The sequence below is a fragment of the Monopterus albus genome, unplaced genomic scaffold (assembly GCF_001952655.1).
Source record: "Monopterus albus unplaced genomic scaffold, M_albus_1.0 scaffold115.1, whole genome shotgun sequence".
Classification (NCBI taxonomy): domain Eukaryota; kingdom Metazoa; phylum Chordata; class Actinopteri; order Synbranchiformes; family Synbranchidae; genus Monopterus; species Monopterus albus.
This window is the reverse complement of record NW_018127995.1, coordinates 1,489,114-1,512,646: the sequence shown is the minus strand read 5'-3', so window position 1 is coordinate 1,512,646 and position 23,533 is coordinate 1,489,114. Positions and strand designations below refer to the sequence as shown.

Here is a 23,533-nt window from a genome sequence, read left to right as displayed (position 1 = left end):
TTCCTGCTGTGACAGCTAGCTGCTTCTCTGTGGATGCTCTCCTTTGTTATCTAAACCATATGAAAGTCTTTCCCATTTTCTTTTGGCACCTGCAGCATTCTTCATGTTTACATTTAGTGGGCACGATATCCGACATTGAGCAAGCCTCTGTGTTTTTTGCACATACCGCTCATAAAAGTATTAAATTGCTTATTATAACAATGTGACTGTGACTGGTTTTCATGGCCTGCTCCCTCTGCATTATTAGGTGCATCTGGGTGCCTGATATGCCCTCAGGCTGGAGCCACTGTTGCCCCCCGCTGATCTCTGTTCTCTGTTTACTGTTGTTGGATCGCTGGTGCCACAAGCATCCAAATCCTTGACTGAAATGATTCAAAATTTCACTTAAGGCAACTGAAATGAGTATTCAGTGTATTCAGAAGTAGCAAAAGTTATACTGTAAAGCCAATAGTGAAGATAGTAGAGTTTAGTTGTGCTGTTGGGGGGGTGCCCATCTGTCCTCGGGTTAGGGATTATCATGCTTCCAGATCAGTTCAAACAAGGAAAGAGAAAACAGCGGACAGAAGGAAGTGGCGAAGGGAGGGAGAAATGAAGCAAACAAAGTCAAAGAGAACAGAAAAGAAAGAAAGGGAAGGAGACAAAGGAGGGAACGACCAGGTGTGCGGTGTAACACAGCTGATCATCTCTGCTGCTGTGTGTTGCAGGTGTAACTACGGCTGGCAGGGTCCATTCTGTGACAAGTGTTTGCCATATCCCGGCTGCGTCCATGGAACCTGCGACGAACCCTGGAAGTGCACCTGTGAGAAGAACTGGGGAGGGCTGCTCTGTGATAAAGGTCCGCTTCCAAATATCACAGGTTCTACATGAAAAAGTGAAACAGCAGCTGAATGAATGAATGAATGAATAATATAATGCTAATCACTTTTATTGGCCAGATATGTTACACACACAAGGAACTTGTCTCCGGTATAGAACTGTAGGATTTTTTTGATTTTTTTTTTTGTTTTGTTACATCAAGACACACAGTGGGTTATGTCAGTGCTCTGTCCTGTGCAGATCTGAACTACTGTGGGACCAACCGGCCCTGTAAGAATGGAGGCACGTGTATGAACACAGAGCCAGATGAGTACAACTGCGCCTGTCCAGACGGCTACTCGGGCAAGAACTGTGAGATTGGTGAGTGTATAAATGGAATGCAACTGGAAACCAGGTTTCAAGTCTAAGGTCTGAGGAGTTGGATAGACTGATAGACGCTTTATGGAAATTCCTAATTTTCTGTTTCTTAATCCGGTGTTGTATCTCAGCGGAACACGCCTGTGCGTCCAACCCCTGTGCCAACGGGGGGACTTGCCATGAAGTCCCATCAGGCTTTGAGTGTCACTGTCCGGCAGGCTGGTCTGGGCCAACCTGTGCTAAAGGTGAGAGTCTCGAAGCAAGTAAAGTTCAGTTAAGTCTTCCACAGATGAGACAGTGAGATTTACCAACTATTCAGACATATTACTGAAAGTGACAGATTTACTTTCTCCAGTCACTTGGTGAAAGTGGTTATATTTGAGTTTCAGCTGATGTTATTTTTAGACTTTATGCTGTTATTGTATTAAAATCTTGTAAATCACATACAGGATTTTATTTCTCTCTACTCTCTGTTACCACACTATAGATGCAGTAAAGTTGAACTAAACAGAGAGATTTTAACATCAAGAAACAGGTTAATTTAGCTGCCACTTCAACTATTTTACCAGCGTAATGTTTGGCCTTAAAGGGACCAGCAGCATCCTTTCAAAGTGATTAGTCAAAGTTAGCTCAGTGTTGCCAGATTTTTGCTGTGGCGAGTACAGATTTCTCAAAGTCAGACATATGAAACCAGAGCGTATAGTAGACTTTAGGCAGGAATATTAATGTATTTATTATGTGGCTTTAATATGGCCTTGTTGGTTTTTCAGACACAGATGAATGTGCTTCCAGCCCCTGTGCTCAGGGCGGGACCTGCATCGACATGGAGAACAGTTTTGAATGCCTCTGCCCTCTACAGTGGACGGGCAAGACCTGCCAGATAGGTAAGTGTCCAAGTCTAAGTAATCATCTAACTATTGATTGCTATGGTGTAAACAAAGACAGTAATACATGAGCCTTTTTAATTTGAGTAGGCTCATTGGTGCGTCTGCAGATTTATTGGCTGTTAAACATGAAGTGTTGTTTCTCCACATTAAAATTATAGGATTTGGGGAGGTGCTTGTACATGAATAGATCATATTTAAAAAATCTTATACTGTTGAATGTTGTGTGATATTTTGTTGTGGTGACGCCCGTGTGTTTCCCGAGTGTGTTGCACCTATAGCGAATGCCATGTGTCTGAATTAATTCCAGGAATCCATTTGCTTGCAGAGTTACAGCATATCTGACTGTTTGTTTATGGTGTCGTGTCCTTTAACCAGTAGCGTTGCTGCAGGAGGGCCACTAATTTCAAATGTGTGTTTGTGTATGTAAGCTCTGAGCGGAGACACTTGCTTGGGTATCCTCTGCGACTCAAGCCAGGTGACCTGAGTAAAGCTAAAAATAACGTCCCGCCTGGCAACTGCTGGCCTTCAGACCAAATATACTCTGCTGGGGGGTTATCTTTGGCTCCAGACTGGGCATAACAGGGGGCTATGTACACTACGGTGAGGCAATGTCCCAGCATAGCAGAGCCCTTGCCCCCTTTGACTTCAGCCAGGAAACACTTTTTAAACTGTAATCATGTGTGGGGAGTAACCAAAACGCAGCGGCTTATGTTACAGATTCTGGTATTCTCCGAGCACCTTCCCATTTCAGGGAACGAGGTGGAACCTAGGAAAGAGCGGGATGTGGTGGAAGGGCAGTGGGTTGGGTTTTGGGAAGGGGTTCAGGGTGTTTAGTTTCAGCAGGCCAACAGGTGCCGCTTACCTCCTGGGAGTAGTATTAACGGACTGTGTTGGTTTATAGTGACCAGCGGGCGCGGCGGGCACGGTGAGTGCTGTCTCTGAAACTGATCACTTGGAATTCCACAGGTTGGCCTTTGGGGAATGCAATAGAGAGACATTACCAAGGAAGGAGAGAAGGGGGGAAATGGAAAGTTGTGGAGGAAATAAAACCCTTTCAGACATGAACTTCATCCTGTAAATGTTCTGTCAATTATGTGCTTGAAAAAGACCCTGAGTTGTTTACCCATAGAAGTCATTAAAATTGGATGGTACCCATAATATAAATTAGTCAAATTAACAGGAAAGCGTCACCACACACAGGGTTAAATATGCTTATTAGAATCCAGATGCTAATAAACCTTTCATTTAACTAACACGTCTGATGTACAAGATGATAAAATTAATGTAATAACCCATGATATCCAATTCATGTGGTCATTTTAATTAGTAGAGATGTTATTTTGGTGTCGGCATTACAACAACACTAATATTGATTTTCCTAATGAAAAAAAGGAAAATATATGAGCAAATATAGGAAGAGACAGCTAAAAACTAACTATCTTGTCAGTGTTTGGTGACGGTGACGGGGCTTCTTAACAGGTTATCACCTCTCATTCATTTTGTCTCTCATATCCATTTTGCAGATGTGAATGAGTGTGCGGGGAAGCCTTGCCTCAATGCTTATTCTTGCAAAAACTTGATTGGTGGATATCACTGTGCCTGTTTTCCTGGATGGGTGGGCCAGAACTGTGACATCAGTTAGTATCAATCCAGAAAATCACTATTCTTCAGCCTCTTTCCACCTACTTGTAGCGCTAAGAGAGCACAAGCCCTGACTTCTTTGCCGGCTACCTTCTGTTACTCATAGTTGTTTTGGACTATTCTGAGAAGTTACAATATATTCATGGTGTTTTTGTCCATAGTAATGTATTGTAATATTGCGTATATAATATTTTTTTACAAGCATTGAAACAGCTCTATACCTTTTGCGAGACTTTGACAAGATGCTAATAGCTAAGATTCTTTGGATATGTTGTTGCTAACATGACCAGTCATTCAATTTTTACCACATAGTAGTAAACACTCATTCATTTTAGAATTTTAACAGAAAACCACAGATGAATGGTTTACTACTGCTTCCATGACGGCTTGTCAGTATGCTAATGGTACAGTAGCATTGAAAAGGGATATGCCGTAGTTGAATGCTAGCAAAATAACCTAGCTTTTTTAGCTTAAAATGGCAATTTGTTCAAGAATCTTCTATGAGAAAATAATTTGAGCTAAAGATGCTAGTGAAACAGAAGTTAGTTAGCAAAGATAGTTGGACTTATAGTATAATCTCCATTTATTCGCTTGCCTCTTTGATGGCTGTTTATACCTGCCACACCCTGGCTTAACATTTCTTGGCTCTAGGGCTAAAACAGATTTTTCCTGACTGTCAAACCTGGCTTTAAAATCTTTTATAGAAAAACTTGTGGGGTAGTTCTTTTCTGCTTCAGCTTAGTTGCACTGTATGTTTTCACAGGTCATCTGAACCTCTGCATCTGGATCTGGCATTTCTTCTAGGCATGGATTGCTTTGCTTTGATGGCATCCATCACTTTCCTGTAGCAACTGCATGTTACATCACCAGTGCATGTTCCAATTCCCAGTTTGTCAAACTCAAACTAAAACTTGTGATTGATTTCTCCTCAGATAAAAACAGCTGCCATGGACAGTGTCAGAATGGAGGGACCTGCAAGGTGAGATCTTGAAATGTCAAATCTTGAGACAGTCTTTCTGGCTTCCAAAAACACTGAGGGAGATTTCCTTTTGTAATATTAGTGACTAAGTACAAAACAAAATAAGATGAAATACAGACTGCTTTTCATAGAATTAGCCAGTTACACACAGATAAAACAAGCTTTAATAAGTACTATATTGTCATTTCACAGGAAGTGCAAGTAAATATTCTGACACAAATATTTACTACCTGAATAAATGTTAAAACTAAAGCCAGAATAAATCAATGTCTTTAGTCATCCAGTAGTTTTTGGCCCATAGGTTAAACATTTATGTTATAAAATGAAAAATTATTTTTGTTGAGAAAAGCAGTTGTTTTAATTGACATTATATGTCTATAGATTGAAAATGGACTCTTCATGGACTTCTTTTTAGTTCTTGAAACAATACTGACATTGTTATAACTCCAAATATCCCCAAATGTCTCTCCAGCTTTACTGTTCATGTTCAGAATATGGCAGCAGCATACAATCATTTGCACTGTCATTTATTTACCAGCTAATTTGAAACTGTTAATTGTTTTTTTCTATAAAATGTCTGAAAAATGCCCAGAGCCCAGTTTTTTCCCCAAGAATCTAAAATCCAAAGCACTTCCACATACACTAACAGAATCAAATAATCAGTTATCAAAATTGTTGCTGAGACATTATTTTACACCAAATTATTCCTTCTGTACTTCAGAAACTCAGCATATTCCCTTAAAAGTCATTCAGACTATTAGAACAGTTTGCAGACATAAACATCCTGGGATGTTGTCTGAACAAAACCTGTGTTTCCTTTGTGATAAAGGACACGTAGTCACACTCACTCACTCTGTCACATCAGAGAATAAGCTCTGACACACTGATGATCATTTTCATAGCTTTCCGTCTTTGTTTCAGGGAGTGGCCAGAGGCTATCAGTGTGATTGCCAGCCCGGTTTCGTGGGTCGACACTGTGAGGTTCAGAGGAATCGCTGTGTCAGCAGTCCATGTAGGAACGGCGGTCACTGCCACGCCCTGCTGGATGGATTCATGTGTGAATGCCCTCGAGGGTTCAGCGGTACAACATGTGAGGTGAGGATTAGCTAATGAAATACAACATAAAAAGACATTTCACCTTCGGTGAAAACATGGCTTTACCTTTCCTGTTTCCCATCTGAAGGTGCAAAACGACCCATGCAGCTCAAACCCATGTCACAACAAGGCCCAGTGCCATAACCTGATGGGAGATTTCTACTGCAGCTGCTCAGATGACTATGAGGGCAGAACCTGCTCGGAGCTCAAGGACCACTGCAAGACCAACCAGTGTCAAGGTAACACAGCACTTATAGTGGATAAATGGGTTCTTATCCAAGTGTAGCACGAATTTTAGCAACATTTTGACAAAATCTACAAATGAAAATGTAAATTAATGTGTTTCCATCCACTACCAAGTGAATAGTAGGAGGGCAGCAGGATGACATTATTAGAAAAGCACCTGAGTCCAAAAGCAAATGACAAAAAATGACTGTAGACAATAGAGCAATATGGCATTTTTGTTTGTTTCATGTTTTCATTTGAGGAACATTACAATCTCCTCATCACTCCACACAGATCTGTTTTTGTCTGCCACTATTTTTCAGTCTTCAGTCGACATTGTCACATGCTTTTCTATTGCGCTGAAAATAAAAGACATTTTAACTTAACTCTGCTAACCATCTCTCTTTTCACCTTCTTTGCCCCAAAGTCATTGACAGTTGCACAGTTGCCGTGGCAACCAACAGCACCCAAAAGCATGTACAGCACATCTCGTCCAATGTGTGTGGACTCCACGGCCGCTGCATCAGCCTGCCTGCTGGGAACTTCAGCTGCTCCTGTGAGCCGGGATTCACTGGCACCTACTGCCACGAGAGTGAGTCACTATTAGCTCGACACGCACAAATGCACAGACTATTTTTATCATCAGTTACCGTCACTGGGAACCACATGATTATTATTGCATTTCATACTCTTGTTTCACTTACCATAATGTCTTTGTTTAGTTTACAGCAGAAGGAAAAATAAACACAAGAAGGAAATCCAAGGAAAAACATGAGCAGGAAGAAAAATCTTTCACATCCAGTAACCTTTTTGTAGTTTCTGGTTTTCTACTTTCACAGGATGCTTTTTAAATGTTGTTGTCAAGCTCACACAAACATTCACCTTTTTATAGTCTGTAGCAGGCAGAAAATAGTTTTTGCCTTTTGTGTGTTTACCTTTGACATGTCAAGGAGGCCAACATGGAGCCCCAGAGCTCACACTCCTGCTGCAGGTCAGCTGCGCTAGGATTCATCAGACAATATAACCATAACAAAAACTGAGCTGCAGCAATTTATTTGTAGCAACATAACAACAAAAGGCAATCTGAAATGGAAAAAAGATAAATATTTGGGATGTCTTTGATTTTATCCTTGTAAGAAAAAGTCTAAAAAATTACTCAAAGTGTGTGATATCTGCCCTCACTCTGTTTGCAGACATTAACGACTGTGCGTCATCCCCTTGTAAGAACGGAGGTACTTGCATCGATGGGATCAACTCCTTCAAATGTGTCTGCCCGGACGGCTGGGAGGGCAGCCTGTGTGATGTCGGTGAGTGCATGGGTGTGTAGCAGGGAACTGGGTTTTTGGGGTCAAATGTGAACAACAGCATGGATGTACTAGTTTTAGGGAAGAGTCTTGCTGTGTTACGCTGCTTAGGAGTCACATATGCACAGGAGTGATGGGCTGTCGGGGGATCTTATGGAAGACAAAACAGTGGAGGATTTGTTGAGATAAATGCAAGCAGAAAAATGTGGCAGCTTCATCAGATGACTGATTATAAATATGTTTTCTAACTTTCCATATGTCTGCAGTTGTGTACATTTGTCAGTTTGCACATTTGCAGATGACTCAATCACTTATATTAATGTTTAGAGGGATAGCTGCTCCAAAAGCTGAAATAATAAACAAGCTCATATGAGATTAATTGAACATAAAGCAAAATCTTTTCATTAAAGTGACTCACAATAGATAATCCTTCTTTTATGACCACAGCATTTTAGAGTAATTGCAAAGATCTCCACGCTGACTGTGCAAATGATGATATAAATGGAATATTTGTTCTCTTTGGTTTTCAGAACTAAACCCAACAAATATCAGTGTAACAATTTGAGAAATTTCCCATGACCCCGTCATATCAAAGAACCACATGTGGGGTCATGAGACTGTCGAGGAATGTAGCAATGTAAAGTCGGTACCTAAAATCACGACACTGACATACTGTTTGACTTTGTTCCAGATGTGAATGAGTGCAGCAGAAGCCCCTGCCAGAACGGAGGCCAGTGTGTTGATCTGCTCAATGACTTCTACTGCAACTGTGTGGACAACTGGAAAGGAAAGACTTGCCACTCACGTAAGTCAATATGCGTGTCAAAGGTTGCAAAGACATCTGTAACTATGTTTATATACAGACAGTGACAAATAAAAAGGAAAACCCTGAATCAATGAGTGGTCTCCTCCACGATGACCCCATCCGTAGTGCACAAGGGGTCACGGAATGAGCTGATGAGGATGACCATGGTGTGAATCAGATGCTGTGGTCTTCACAGTCACCAGGTCTCAGCCCAGTTGAACAGTTACGATGTTAGACGGCATCTCCACCGCCGTCATCAAAACACAGCATGAGAGAACATCTGTTGGAAGAACGGTGTTCATCCTTCCAGGAGGGTTCATAGACCTGGAGAGTCGGTGCCAAGGTGGAGCTGTCCTGGTGGCACCTGGTGGCCCAGCACCTCACTGGGACTGGGTCGTCCTTTCATCTGTCATCGTCTCTATGTATTTGGACGTCTTTGTGAAAGCAATTACAAAGAATAGACAAAATATACATGTCAGAGTTTAAGTTTGTTTGTATTATCCTTTTTCACCATATATGTACAGTACATAATATGTGTATGTATTTCTGTATCCAAGTCTCAGACAGGAAGAAGGGGCATCAAGCTTAAATAAGATGAATTATAATAAGCTGCAGTAGTTATTTTAATTGAGTCTATATGAGGCTGTCACGAGTGGAGTCCGTTGTACAGTGTATGTTCACTTTCCGTGTTCTCCGACAAGTCAGGTCTTATGTTTCTTAACCCCCTCAGTGTCTTAATCTTCTTTCTGAGTCACGATTCCGACACTGGCTGCTGTACAGGGTTGTTTTCCTCTCTGATGGTGGAACTGAAGTAATCCTTACACAACACTGGCACACAGTCAAGTGTTTGATATCTATTTCCTATGCTGCCTTGGTCCAGGTGAGAGCCAGTGCGACTCCACCACCTGCAGTAATGGGGGGACGTGTTACGACCATGGAGACTCCTTCCTGTGCAGCTGCGCCTCAGGCTGGGGTGGCAGCACCTGCAACACAGGTCAGACGCTCACTGCACTCTAATTACACAGTAATGGCACTAGTAATAATAGTGTGTGCGATGAGATATTACCCTGTTATGACCTGTCGGACTCTGCGATCTCAGACCAAAGAGCAGTTCTCCCACTGTGCACAGGTCAGACTAAGTCCACTTTCATATAAGGGAATTGTTTTTGTTTATACAGCTAAGAACAGCACATGTGACTCGGGTCCGTGCGAGAACGGAGGGACATGCGTTGGAGGAGGAGACACCTTCACCTGCATCTGCAAGGACGGCTGGGAGGGACCCACCTGTGCCCAGAGTACGTCACTGTTAGAGCTTCTGCCATGTTGGCATCATACATGATGGATGGTAGAGACGGGAACCCCTCCTGTATTTACAGCCTGACACCATTCACCTCACTGGACAAGTCAAGACAGTTGTATATTTGTAGAGTTGGTTGTGTGACGTTTTCTACCTGTTAATTAGTGTCAAGTTAGATAAATCAGGCCTTTTTGAAAATACTAGTTTCCGCATCATAATTGTGGCTTTATTGTTGATGTGAACACTATGTAAATTGGTAATTACGATAATGTTGATATGACACAAAAGCAGCATTAGATAGATTTATTTATTTGACAGTACTTAAGAGAAAGGCAAGCATGCAGTTGCTGATCTTTGTCAGTTAAATGTGACAGTAGTAAAGTGAAAACATTATTAATCAAAAGTGATGTAAGATACTTTTAGAATTTTTGATTAAGGTTTTTACAGTTGTTCTCAGTCTGCTGTCGGTTAGTAGATGTTGGTAGAGGAATTGTTGCAGTAAAGGAACTTTTTTTGCTTCTGAAACCTGAAGGAAACATCGCTGAGCAGCCATCTTGTTGCATTATTAAGGCAGTCCCTTATGCACCAGAGACAGTTGCAGAAATAGTAGAAATCACTTTCAGATGTCGGCGGGGACTGAAATGTGAAAGCTTCTGTTTTTTATTCTGTTTTGTGTTTTTCTTGCAGATGTTGATGACTGCAGTCCACACCCCTGGTAAGACAGAGTTCTCATTATCATACAGAAATATTTTGTTGGCCGTTACTGGCTGTGTAGAAAGTCCGGTGCTGTCTGGTTATTGTCTGTAAGCTGCAGCTTCTTGGAGTGGTTTCAGAAAAGCATAAATACACTAGAAACAGAAACTGTGATGAGTTTCTTCATATTTTCATGTGAAATCCTGATACAAAAACCCCCAAGTAGAGAAAAACAGGGAGGTGCATCTCCTGACAGCTTCTGTAGCCTGGACAAAAGCCTCCCCCTTGTTGCCCATGTTCTTTCCTCCTCACCCTCCACTACAATGACTGACAGGTGGATTAGTTGTGGTTTTGGTTTTGGGAGGAGAGGGAAGAGGGAGAAGGGGGCAGGGGAGTGTGAAGAGACATCCCTCTCGCCATTCACCGCCCTCGACCCGGGTGGAGTTCATAAGAGTGGAGGTGCTGGGGGGTGTGGGTGCACAGTATGTGATCAACAGGGATTTACATATGAAGTCTGGACATTGATCAGGGATCAGCTTCAGCCTGCTGTCGCTCAGAGTCTCTGCAAACTCTGCAGGGAAGAAAGTTTGTTTGTAGCTCAGAGGACAGAACACAAGACAGAGTGGCTTTGTATGGATCCATAATTCCTTCTATAGTCACCTATAAGTCTGTACAGGCAAAGATGTTTTCAAAGGACATTCTTAATAATTTCCTACAATCACATATAGCTGGTAACTAATCAAGAAGTTTTCTTGAAGGTCCTGTTGCATGTTTTAATCTCCTATAACATTTGATTACTCAGAAAACATCATATTAGATCATAGTTACACAGAAAAAGGAAGTTTGTGACATTGACCTTTACGTAAAACTTCCTGGGAAATGGACCCGTTCCTTATCATTTATTAGAAAATGAAGTCCAAACTATTCTAGTCGACTGTACAGTTTGCTAAACCGCTGGGATAGAGCATGGGATTCTGGGATGAAGAATCCTCTAAGTGGCAGACCCTAGTCCACTGTGGTCCATTTGTGAACTTTTTATTAGGTGGAGCCTGCGTGGTAAGGATATTTATTACAAGGATTAAAATAATTAAATAAATAATATGAACTTTTTTCCCAGGCAGGGAAGTTAACACCAAAACAGCTTTTCAGAAACATGAGCAAACCACGTTTCTGCTCTTCACGTGTTCTATTTAGGGCAAAACAAATATATGTTTAGACTAGTGCAAACAGAGCTGCTCATAGAGTTTTACTCTGTCAACTTTATTAACACATATCAAACATATTAACCAGACATCACTTTAATAAATGACTTCACTGAGGATGTCCTGCTAACTAACAAACACAAGAGGCCTGAAATGTTGTAAATGAATCTGATTTAAAATCGTGTTTAGACACGTTCCTTTAAGGTAGTACAACATCCAGCCATCTGTTAGGTGTGTTTATATTTTCAATGGAGAAGTCACAGAATTTCATACTGTCACTTACACATACAGTTCACCTGAAGTTTCCACTTGGATATACATTCACTGATTTACAGCTTTCTAAACCTGCAGTGTTTATACCTTCAGGGAACAATTCAGTTCGTCACTCTCTTTGTGAACCTCTTTCAGGTCTGCAGCAGCTGATCATTCAAGTGTTTCTGTCTGTCTCTCCTCTGCAGCTACAATGGCGGCATCTGTGTCGACGGTGTCAACTGGTTTCGCTGCGAGTGTGCCCCAGGCTTCGCCGGACCAGACTGCCGCATCAGTGAGTCCCTGGGAACCAGAGGGGTGTGTGGAGGGGTCAGGTGGGCGGGGGGTCAGAGGTGAAGGGCCGCGGCAGGGGAGTGTGAGCCCATTGTTTAAGGGCGACAGATTAGGAAGCCTTTCAGGAAGACGGTCTTAACCTCTCCTCTCTGCACTGAGTCGAGGTCAGATCTGAGGTGCGTCAGATGGGTCAGTGCGCTCTCCCGCGGCCCTTTGGGAGAAATCTCTTCAGAAAAGCCTTTTCAGAACCAGAGTGTTTTCCAGTTGAAGCATTTCAAACCAAACTGCTATAAAGCCATTGTGCAGATGGGGATTTTCTGAATTCCATCGCTCATTGAAGATTTTTAAATATGACAAATCTCTCAAAGCTGAGGTTCAGCTTCAACTAAGACCCCTGTGAAATGTATAATTTACAATGGAAAAACACATTATTCTGCTACTGAGAATATATTTATTTTGTATTGCTGATATACCTAAACAGAATGTACTGGTGCTCCTGTACATCAGCTTTCTTGTCTTTACTTCACATGATTAACAGGAATTTTATGACCAAAATCAAGGTTGTACTTTTTACCTTGACTGACCTGGATTGTCTGTTTAGCCTAAATTGGGCTTTGTGTCCTTTCAAAATAAGGTCCCATGAGTTAATAATTCTCTACATACAGTACGTGTTTGAACAACTCAGCGGTTTTCTTTTTCAGACATAGATGAGTGTCAGTCATCGCCTTGTGCCCAAGGCTCAACCTGCATGGATGAAATCAACGGCTACCGCTGTGTCTGTCCTCCGGGACACGCTGGGCCTCGCTGTCAGGAGTGTGAGTACATGGCATCAAACGTCAACATCCTAGCGCCACATTTAGGAACAAATGATTATGATTTAAAATATTTTGCCAGTGCCTCAGAAGTTCTTTTACAATCATCAACTGGACTTTACTCATGAAAACGTGGTAAAGCCGACCCAACCAGGCACCGATAATGACTGATACCAAAATGTTTGACCACAGAGGGTTTCTACCTGAGCTCACTTTAAAGTCATGGATCAAATAAAGAATTAATAATGCAACAAGTGTGTGGATAAATATCAGCTGACTGAGTAAAAACTAGGGATTTACATTTGACAGCCTCTTTTGTTTGCTCCAGTCATCAGACTTGGGAAGTCGTGTCCTCACGCCGGCCTGCAGTTTCCTCACGGCAGCAGGTGGGAGGAGGAGTGTAACACCTGCCAGTGCATCAACGGATATGTCCGCTGTTCCAAGGTCAGCCTCACAGAGTGGCTTCGCTGCCTCATATGTAGAACAGTAATCAGCTCCCGTTTGTCTGTTCATCATCGCTCTCCTTGACATTAGTGTTTTCTGAGCAACATGCCAGCTAAAGCGAGCAAACCACTGAAGCCATGTCCTTCTAGGTGAGGTGTGGTCGTCGGCCCTGCCTCCTTCCAAAGGCTCTTCCTCCTCCGGACATAAATGTTCCGTCCTGTCCTGGAGGTCACCAGTGTGTGGAGCACCAGTTCCTCACCTGCTTCTCGCCGCCATGCCACCACTGGGGTGTGTGCTCAACACCAGACCCCCCGACACCTGTGCACACCCAGTGTGAGCCCAACAGTGGTTACCTTGACAACAGCTGTGCCCACATCACACTCATCTTCAAAAAGGACAAAGTGCCACAGGTGAGGGAACTGACTATTTTTAACCATCTACAGGAAGCCAGCGGTGCCACTTTTAGGTGTGTGGTCCCTTAACATAAAACGTGCCTACTTGTGCCACCTTACCACAGGTTGATGAGCTACGATTAGAGCAAAGTGATACGTGTATATAGCAGATGAGGCTGTTGTTGTTCTTCTGTGTTGTTTTCATCCTTTTTCCTCCTCTGACAGTCTAATAATAGCTGATAGTGTGTCTAATGGTAAATACCACCTGCTGCCCAACCTGCCATGTAACCTCAACAGGACATTAAGAGGTTGTTCTTGTCTTTTCCCAGACAGTAAGTGCTAACTATGGAGGGAAAAATCTCAGTAAAGTTGTGGGTTTTATCATATTTGGATGTTTTCTGTAGGCAAAGGGGAGAAGGTAGGTATGAGGAAATAAAAGGAGGATGGTGAAGCAGTGGAGGAAGGACAGAGGAAAGATACACAGAGAGAAGTAAAGGAGCAGGAAGGAAAAGAAATAGGGACAGTCAGAAGACAAAGTAAAGAGACTAGAAACTCTGGAAAAACTTTGGAAGTGATGGGCAAAGCTTTAACAAAAGGTCATTTTATGAAGGGTGAAAATGCTGTGACTTCTGTGACAATCAGGTCGTCCAATCAGAGCGGCAGCTTCATGGCAACATTACTCCATAACCTGTAGAAGTCGCATGAAGCCTCTCTCTTTGTGTCTGTCTTGTTTGTCCTGGTGGTATTTCTTTTGCTTGCTGCTGTATCATGAAGCCTGAACCTTAATGAAAAGGTCTAAATGAAGTTTATGAATGGAAATGAATCTGTTCCTCTGACAAGATGCTGACCTGAGACCTTAGCCCCCGTCTCCCCCGCTGAGCGAGACATTCTGATCAGACATAGGAGGAATTAGAAGCTGTGTAGACACTAATCTGTCTTGTCTGTTTGTGTTGTGTGTGTGTCACAGGGCACCACTGTAGAAAACATCTGCTCCGAGCTGAGGTACCTCCCTGTGACTCAAACGCTGGCCGAGGAACGAGCGCTGCTCATCCTCTGTGACCTGTCCTACTCCAACAGTGATGCTGTTGAGGTTGCCATGGTGATTATTACACACATATACACACACCCTGCTATATAGTATTGGTCCAAAGGCCAATATTCAGTCTCCTGAGAGACATGCATGACTATTTAGCAACTAAATATTTAACTGTGCTCGCCAGCTAGTAGCTAATTGTTTCATTTGGGTGCTGGAAAGAGCAGCTGAGAGCAGTGAGCATGGCTGTAAAACCAAAACAGGGAGCTGAAAGACACTAAAATTTGAAGAGAGCTGTACATTTTTGTTTGTAACTACGTGCGATACCTTTCAGATTACACACAGCCAGATAATGAGACAGGCTGTAAACAAGCCAGCAGTTCATGCTCTTTATTTGGAGGTAACACTGAGGATTAGTGCACGTGACATGTCTTCAGTGATTCACAGTGACGACAACAACCACTTACACAGACACATCAGATTTGGAAGCTGCAGCCTTCTCTCCTTCTCACCCTACTTCCACCTCACGGTCCCTGTTTCCTTGCTCCACTTTATTAAATCACACTTAACTCATCACTGTAAATCATTTCCAGAGGAGTTCAGTAAAATCTGAATCATTTTCTATTTTCTGGTTTGTCACTCTTTGTTTAAAAAAAGGAAAATGAAGAAGAGGAGGAGGTGTTTAAAGCTTTTATCATCGGGAGGACATTTAGTGTTTCTGTTGGAACACCTTTCTGATCTGTCTCTTCTTCCTTTTCTTTCTCCATCTTTTTCATATTATGCATCTCCTCATTTCTCTCCTCCTCCTCGTCTTCCCTGTTTCACCACTCCTGATTTCATCTGCTCTCTTTAGTTTCTGTCTCCCTTACCCCCTCGCAGTGACTCTTTTTCTGTCTTTTCCACCCCTCTCCTTGTGCCCTCTTGTTTTTTTGTCTTTCTCTCTCCTCTTTCCTCGTGATTCCCTCCTCCTTTCTCTCTTGGCCACCCAGACTCGAGGGAAATCAGGCAGTTTGGGGCTCTAAGCTTTTAATGTTGGGGATTAGTTTTTGTTCCTCTTGTGTTTGCAGGCCTGTTTTGAGCGACCGATACAGGAAAAGGAGTGGTGAGCCTGACATGTACCCAAACCCCTCAACGAGGCTTTCATAAGAAACCTCACTCCCACTCGCTCCTGCCTCATGTTGCATCAAAATGTCATTGCTCATTTCCAAGTGTGGGTGAAATCTTTATCATCTCAGCGAGCCTTTCTGAGTGCATCCAGTTCTCATCCACCAAATCATTTCCATTTCTTCTCTTCCTACGACTCTGGGTGTGTTTATAAACCCCTGAACTGATCAGCAGGCCGCTCCGCTGCGAGGCCTCCAACCTGACCAAGCAACAAGCTGTTCAGTATGTGTGTGGATGTACAGTGAGGGATCACTGCTTTATCTCGACATATTGAGGCTACATCGGGATCTTCAGGTGGTTTTAACAGAGTGTCTGGATACATGCTGTTTGTTACACCAAGAGATTCGACTTTGATTTTTTTTCAGCACACAGATTCATCACAAAGTCCTTTAAACAGGTTCAATAGAGGTTTAATTAAGATGATAGATTAGAAGTCTTCAGTGCTTATTCACTTGCACTTTTATAAGGCAAGTAGACAAATGTCTTATAGTCAGCTAATCTTATGACAAGTCCCAAACAAAGAACAAACTGAATCCAACCATCTGATCCTGTTGAATCCCAGTAGCATGCACTGTGTATTGTATTCCTCTGTGCAGTTCCAGTGTTGTCCAGAAACTTAAAATACATCAGTGAGACACGTTTACATCACTGCTGATTCTGACTCAGTCCCACTTACACCATCCCACTGCCACAAATACTCTCTAAAGACCAAATGCAGATTCATCCACTGCTGAAAATAGTCCCCAACAAATGCAGTTTCCTTCTGTTTGATTAATCTTTACTAAAGTCCAGCTTTGTGTGTTTTCCCCTTGTGTAAAGTTTGTACACTGTAGCAGGGTGAAACTGTAAAGTGATGGCCATCATCAAAATGTACACTAATGCCGATACAGTACATTTGTGCATTAGGAGCAGAAGTGTCTTCACTACATAACTGTTTTTCCTCCACAAAAATACTGAATATTTATCAAAGTAAGTAAATCATTTCAAAAATACTTTGTGTGAAGGCAAAACTCAACTGCGGGGTGAAAAGTCTGCTGCTCCTTGGGGGCGACACAATGTGATAATGATTAGAGGCACCTCTCACCTCCGCACAACAAGTGGGAGCCATTGTTGGACACAGCCCCCTAGTTCTTCTGCCCAACAATCAGCCAACCACTTTGTCTGAAGCATGCTAACACCTTAAGGAGCATACAGCCTTGGTTTGATGCCAGCTGGGGCCTTTGTCTCCTCCCGCCCCCCTCCACCCATGTTTCCTGTCTGTACTGTCAACTCTCAAATGCAGGTATAAAATAACAATAACAACTATGTAAACCAAGCATTCAGTACCAACTGTTGGTACATAGTTATTTACACACACACACACACACACACACACCTGGCACACTTGGTTGGTAGTACCGATGTACTGAAGCTGGAGACTCGGCCCTGTGCCTGTCATGTCAGTCATTTTGGGGGGTGGGGTTAGAGGTGTGTGAATGAGCTGCCGATTTCCTCCGGAGAAGAAAAGAGGGGTGTTTGTCCCCGGCCGAGCAGGGAGCACAGCTGCCTGTTCTCTATTGTTTGTCTTAATTGAACTGCACAGCACACAGCTAATCCCCCTCGGCTCCCCACCACCCCCCTGCTCCCACCCTCAGCACCTTATTAGGCAATTAACTTTTTCTTCTCTTTTTGTTGTCCTCCATAGCCTGAAGCAAGACTATTTGGTAAATGGGCCTTATTTTCTTCCTCTATTGTACTGATTCAATCTGTGTTGACAGTTTCTTCACTAGACCTGGGGGTGTTGCCTGCTTCACCCATTATCTACAAATCCACTTTACTTTACATTATTGCAGACCATTTTTCACAAGGTTTCTGGGAGCAGTTGGCTTCCCTGGAATGAAAATCAACCTTCAAATAATCATGGCTTTAAGAGCAGGAGCTGCCTTTTGGTGAGGGCATGTTCCCACTAACGGAAACGTCTTTAATGTGACAAACCACCAAAGTCAGTCTTGCCATGGTGCCTGTGTTCTTGTTTGTCTTCTGATTTTAATAGCTTGTGAAAATCGGAATGCCGCATGTTGGAGCGTCCTTCACCACAATACAAAGCAGAAGTTTCAAAATGGCCCCCATGTGGCAGCTACACTACACACACTGATACTGTGGCTTTAGCCAAAAACCAAAGGCAGGGACAAGTTCTCACCGTTGTATTACTTGGCTGAGGAAAGTTGCTTTCTGCAAGCACTGATGGACTGTCATTATGTGTAATATGATTCTCCATACTGAATATTCCAGATTGGATGCATGAAGTAAAAACAGCGCTGTCTTGTCAGCTCTCACAGACCTGAACTTCCTCCAACTTATTCAAGTCTCAGCTATTAAAACAAGCAGTTCTTTTTCAACACACCCATTTCCTCCGCTTCTCTCCCCTCTCCATCTCTGCAGTCTTTTGAACAAGATGGGCGGTCAAAGGACAGTGATCGCGGACAGATCCAGAAGGCAGCCAGTGCCATCATCGGCGCCCTGTCCAAACGCCCCAACAGTACCATCATGCTAGCTGTGGTGGAGGTTAAAGTGGAGAGGCCGGTGGAAGCCCCACCTGTCGGTGAGTTATAGCTTAGTGGCAACAAGGTGGTGACCTCTGCTCCCCTCTGTTTTTGTTAGAGGAATGTTTTTTTCACATTTTACAGAAATTCACATTACACACCTTAGTTAATTCACACATCTTAGTTCTTGTACTGAGAACTACACTACAAGGTGATTTGTTTGCATTTACTACAAAGGCAGATATGATGTGGTGAGCTTAGTCTTAGTGTAGCACAGTGACTGGAACAAGAGGGAGTTTGCTTGTCCAGCTTCTCAAATTGTACCCCAGATGAACTAAAGCAGCTTATTTACATTTTGTGTGTATGTGTTTAATATATGTTGAGGGGTCTAAGCTGGTGATTACAAAGCAGTTTTTAATATCTCACACAGAGAGCATAAAATCATCAGCACCTCCTCTGACCTTCTCGTTCAGGTTACCTGGTCCCGGTGCTGTGCGTTGTCTTCAGCGTCCTCTGGATCTTCTGCATTGTTGTTTGTGTTTGGTGGACCCGCAAGAGGAAGAAAGAGCGTGAGAGAATGGCCCGATCTGACGACATGACGGTCAACAACCAGCTGCGGAGCAGCGCTTCCAAAGACAACCGTGACAAAGACATTCAGTACGAATGCAAGAAGCTGATGAGCCCCTCCGACAGGACATGTGATGGGGCTGAGGGTGATGAGGAAGGAGAGCGGGAGGAAGACGAAGAGGAGGAGGATCGCTCACTGGGCGTGGGGGACAAGTGTCCACCCCAGAAGTGTTCTATAGCAGGGGCACAGGGCGGAGGGATGATGGGTAAGGGAGGGGTCATCTGCACGACACGCAGCGGTCCGGTGAAGGCGCCACACCGGACGGTGTACAGCCCCAAAGACAACCGGTGTAAAAACCTGAACGCCGCCAAGCTCAGCGAGGACATTAAAGACCATTATGTATGAACATGTGAGAGGAGGAGGGACCTGCTGCATCAAAGAAAACAACCTGCAACGTCTTCAGCGAATTTTCAAACCTTAAAATCACCAAAAGTGAAGACAACAGATGCTTTAATTTGCTATTTTGTTTGTCACATCTTATTTAACCCTTAGGCTTATTTTACCAAAAAACAACGACAAAAGAAAAAGAAAAAACACATGGAAAACAAACGTTGCAGCTTCTGGATTTCAGTTCAATCGTCAGACTTTATTTTTCTGTTTACAAACTGTTGCCTCATCAGAACTAACGCTCGCGTTTTTAATTTGACTGTGGAGATCGAACCGAACATCACTGGTTGGCAGCTGTTAACGTGGCTTCTACTGTTCCTGTCTGCCTTAGCCCAACCTGTGGGCCTTTTCTACACTGTCTTGATTTCATGTCTTTTTATTGAAAAGAAAAAAAAAACTAAAAAAGGTTTTATATACACTTAAGATCACTGAAAGCTGTCGCAGATAATCCGCTGTATGATAGCTGGTAATTGTTTGTTTACATTTATAGACATCTTTTCCATTTTGGGTTGCGGCTTAAAGGCTTGTGATTTCCTCAGCTTCCTGCAAGTCGACATGTTTATATTTCAGAATTTTCTTTGGTAGAAAAGTGCCTTCAGTTGTTATTTTGTCTCCTGTTCTCTCCTCCTGTAGAGTTTATGTAGATTTAAAAGCATAAAAATGGAAAGATGTCCTAGTAACAACTCTTCATACCACAGTAAAGATTATTTTCTTTGTGATGTACATATGTGAATATGAAACAATGACTGTGTATATTTGAATTTAGTAACTTAAGTGATGCTTTGTATCATAGTTATTCTAAAGAATATGATCTTTGTGGTTCTTTTTTTTTTTATAATGTCATTCCGTTTATTAGTGTCCTTTGGCACTCTGTGGTTTTCGGACGGTGTCCTGGGACCCACTGAACTATGAGCACTGGTAAAAAGAGAAAACAGATCATGATCGCTTGTCTTGACGTGCTATGATTATCTGTTACAGCTGTTATTTAAGAAGACAGAGAGTTTGGAGAGCTGTTTATTAGGCCTGTCAGCGAGTCATGTCTCATACAGCTCTGGAGTCAGTGAACTGCCTTTCCAACAGTCCTGTTCATTTCATCTGAGACTTTCATAGCGAAATTTGACTTCAATTGTTTTTTTTGTTTTGTTTTAGCAAAACAGGTTCTAACTTATTATTTTAGCTCAGGCCACAGAAAATTCTTTGGGAAATACTGTGGCTCTTTTCTTACACATCCCACAGGCTGTATGTACAGTATGTAAATATTAAAAACACCCTGTTAGCATCATTTTCAGAAGCAGCAGCATGTTAGTACATAGGCTGGTATCACTGGGCGACCTGGCAGCAGGGCCTCGAGGAAATGGTGAAGCCAACAGGTCAGGTTCTCAGCCCAAGTCGAAACACTAAGCCCCTAGTTGCATATTTTAACACATACCTGACCACTGAAAAGTATAAATATAGATTGTTTTGTAATACTGGCACTGGAGTTAGATCCAGGTTTTTCTTCTGTAACATCACTTACAGTTACCTTAATCTTTGTCCAGAACCACTCCCTCATTCACTCGTGTAATACTCCCTTCATTACAAACACTGTTGCACTGTAGAAGTTATATATATAAAAACACTTGTTTCACATCAGACAGATGTAGTATGACACAGCTGAAAATCAGATCTCGGTCGTCAAATGAGAGGTCTGACTATGTCAGAAACAAAGGTGAAGCAGTGTGGAATTGTTTGGAGAAAAATGGCCCGCCACATTTCAGGATTTTTTGGTTTCCCTGAGTGGACTTTAAACCCAAAAAATATACTCAAGGATACACAATATGGCAGGATGCAACTATGGTACACCGGGTTGGAAAGTGGGACATATTTCAAATACAATTTTTTACTTTCTTTGATGTCATTGCATCTTTTTCTCCCCACCCATCTTTGTAAAATTTTAAAGTTAGTAGCTCCAGTGGAATTAAAAACTCCTATCTGTTAAAAATTACAAGTTCTTGATTGATATTTCTGAGAGGCCCTACTGCACGCTGCCATTATTCAATTCTAATTAGGAACTCCAAATGGCACAAAGGGAATTTGCCTTGTGCTGTGGTGGGGATTCAGGACTTGAACAAGTGCTGATGCATATGATTACTATTCTCAATACACACTTAAGGGTCATGGGATTCAAAGTACTTAGACACTCCTGCCATTTGTTTTACAGTCTGTTGACAGCAGAGAGGGCTCATAGGGCAGCAGGTTTTTTTGGGAGTATGAAAACCCTTCCTGTGCTGCAGGAGCCGCTTTCATGACTGTAGTCAACTACTCTGCTGAAGTGCCCTTTAGCAAGACACTGAATCCCAAGTATAGACTAATCAAACTGTGTGTGTTAAGTGGGAACCTCTCCTTGTGTATCTATTCTGGTCTAATGAAGGGAACAAGTTGTATTGTTGTTGACTGTTGTAGTTGTTGTCCAGTGTTTGTAAAGAGTCTGTGTTTCTGCACTAAGAGCACACAGGAAGAGGGACATTTTTAGCATTACCTCCACAGTGGTAGTGAGAAAAAAGTCAGTTATTGTCACTATTTGTGGATGAACATTGTTTTCAAAATTCTGTTTATGTTAACAATGCTGATGCAGACCATGGAAAAACTCATTAATTTTCTGTCACAAAACTTTACACTATGTTAGCCCTGGAGAAAGGGCTGAATGTGCAGAACATTGTAATTATTTTGTACAAAATTTGGTAAAAGTCTTGGTTTGTTAGTGGATTTTTTTTCCTTTGTTCTTAAAACAATCCTATTATTTATTAAAGTATTTTATACCAAGCTGTTTGAGACAAAGCTGCTTCTTGGCTGTTTTCATGGCACCCTTCTTTAAGCTCCGCCCCTTAGTTACTGTTACTATGTCTGTCACACTTCCCATTCTAAACTTCACTTAACATTTTGCGCCATGCCAAGACATATTAGCGCATGCGCAGCGGTTCGTCGACGACGCGCGTTCTGACGAATAGCCTACCTGCGGGTCTAGTGGCAACGAGGCGTCCAGTCAGGCAAGGAAGGAAAATGGAGAAACAGCTAATAATAGCTAATGTGTGTGTCCGAATTCCTGGACATAGGTTTTTCTTTTTTTTTTTTTTTTCTGAACAGAGGTACCGCAACTCTTCATTTTCACGTGACGTCACATCCGTGTAGGACCGCCCACCTGGAGGGCAAGCCAAGGCCTTCTTTCGCTGCCCGCCGCTTTTTGTTACCAGGTTTGTTTAGCCAAACTGCTGCATAGACATTGAGAAAACAGTTGTTGTTAGATTTCTAAGATATTGTGTTAAACATGACAAAATTATTACTGCTTTGTTACAAAAAACTGACTTCCGTTAACCCTAACGACCCACGGTTTCGTCAGGTATTAGCATTCAACCTTGCTTTAAAAATGTCCGTCATTTTCCCAAATAGCATAATTATTATTTCGCAGAGTATTGCGGGAGTGTGGCCCTGTTTATTTGAGCTTTAGAACGTAACCGCCGTGAAACAATAAGAAGATAACGTTTTCCCACACTGCTGTGTTTTGCTAGCTCATTCACAAGCTAATGTTAGCTAGCCCGACCACCGTTTGGGCACAAGGGACCCTGAGCCTTTGGTTCCTACCAACGAGCCGCGGGTTTTTGTCCTCCAGGGCTCTGTGGCAATCACATAACTGAAAAGCTATGGATAGACACCTGGGGAGGAAAGCCATGACATGGAAAACGATTTCCATTCAAGTAGACAGGTCAGGCAGTTTGTTGTAGGTACGCAGTGCGTGTAAACATACTGCAGGTTATGTTGCCCCGTAATAGCACCACAGACCTATAAAGTTTAACTGAGCTACAGGTTTACTTGATTTTTACAGGAAACATTACATTTGCTCTACATGTTTAGAGAACGAGTGTAAAAGGGCACCAGGTGTCTCGGACCGGAACCCCACTCAGTTTGGCAGATGTGCCAAGATGCAGCTGCTAATCGATGATTGATCAAAGTTTTGGTTTTGCTTCTTTAAAACTTGGTTCTTTCCACAGTAACGTGTTTGATTAAGAGAAGGTTTTTTGCAAGATGCACTAAAAGGTATTGTAAAGTTTTAGCAAGGCTTCCAAAAACCTGAAATTAACAAAGGGGTTACATTAGTTTGTTTTTCTTGTAGTTTTATATTCATTTTATAGGTTTCTGAAATTGTAAGTACTAAACATTTCCAAAATGTCATAAATTCTTCTTGTGTTTTAAAGCTTGATATCCAACAATTGGAAAATTCAGACTTAATTCTGTAGAGTTCCAAAGTAGCCAATCAGATGTCTCACTGCCTC

The 23,533-nt window shown here is 42.4% G+C and overlaps 2 protein-coding genes across 11 annotated transcripts in view; both read left to right on the top strand.

Annotated features, from left to right (window-relative positions):
* LOC109966602 (protein jagged-2-like) overlaps positions 1 to 21,607 on the top strand; it is a 51,555-nt gene extending 29,948 nt beyond the window's left edge. The window contains exons 6-26 of one of the 4 annotated variants that reach the window (XM_020611546.1): positions 705 to 835; positions 1,057 to 1,176; positions 1,305 to 1,418; positions 1,944 to 2,057; positions 3,584 to 3,697; positions 4,634 to 4,680; positions 5,602 to 5,775; positions 5,864 to 6,014; positions 6,428 to 6,592; positions 7,194 to 7,307; positions 7,996 to 8,109; positions 8,990 to 9,103; positions 9,288 to 9,404; positions 10,094 to 10,121; positions 11,760 to 11,845; positions 12,546 to 12,659; positions 12,985 to 13,100; positions 13,250 to 13,510; positions 14,460 to 14,591; positions 18,111 to 18,270; positions 18,685 to 21,607. In XM_020611546.1, coding sequence (XP_020467202.1) covers positions 705 to 835; positions 1,057 to 1,176; positions 1,305 to 1,418; positions 1,944 to 2,057; positions 3,584 to 3,697; positions 4,634 to 4,680; positions 5,602 to 5,775; positions 5,864 to 6,014; positions 6,428 to 6,592; positions 7,194 to 7,307; positions 7,996 to 8,109; positions 8,990 to 9,103; positions 9,288 to 9,404; positions 10,094 to 10,121; positions 11,760 to 11,845; positions 12,546 to 12,659; positions 12,985 to 13,100; positions 13,250 to 13,510; positions 14,460 to 14,591; positions 18,111 to 18,270; positions 18,685 to 19,184 — 2,986 coding nt within the window. In that variant the 3' untranslated portion in view covers positions 19,185 to 21,607. Of the gene's footprint in view, positions 1 to 704; positions 836 to 1,056; positions 1,177 to 1,304; positions 1,419 to 1,943; positions 2,058 to 3,583; positions 3,698 to 4,633; positions 4,681 to 5,601; positions 5,776 to 5,860; positions 6,015 to 6,427; positions 6,593 to 7,193; positions 7,308 to 7,995; positions 8,110 to 8,989; positions 9,104 to 9,287; positions 9,405 to 10,093; positions 10,122 to 11,759; positions 11,846 to 12,545; positions 12,660 to 12,984; positions 13,101 to 13,249; positions 13,511 to 14,459; positions 14,592 to 18,110; positions 18,271 to 18,684 lie in introns of all 4 variants that reach the window. The other 3 variants (XM_020611545.1, XM_020611547.1, XM_020611548.1) reach the window with 3 other exon arrangements.
* A 601-nt stretch (positions 21,608 to 22,208) lies between these two features.
* The window catches only part of LOC109966606 (estrogen receptor beta-like), a 98,092-nt gene continuing 96,767 nt past the window's right edge, over positions 22,209 to 23,533 (top strand). For all 7 annotated transcript variants that reach the window (XR_002275803.1, XR_002275800.1, XR_002275802.1 and 4 more), the window contains exon 1: positions 22,209 to 22,456. The gene's annotated coding sequence lies outside the window, so the exon portion shown is untranslated. The remainder of the gene's footprint in view (positions 22,457 to 23,533) is intronic.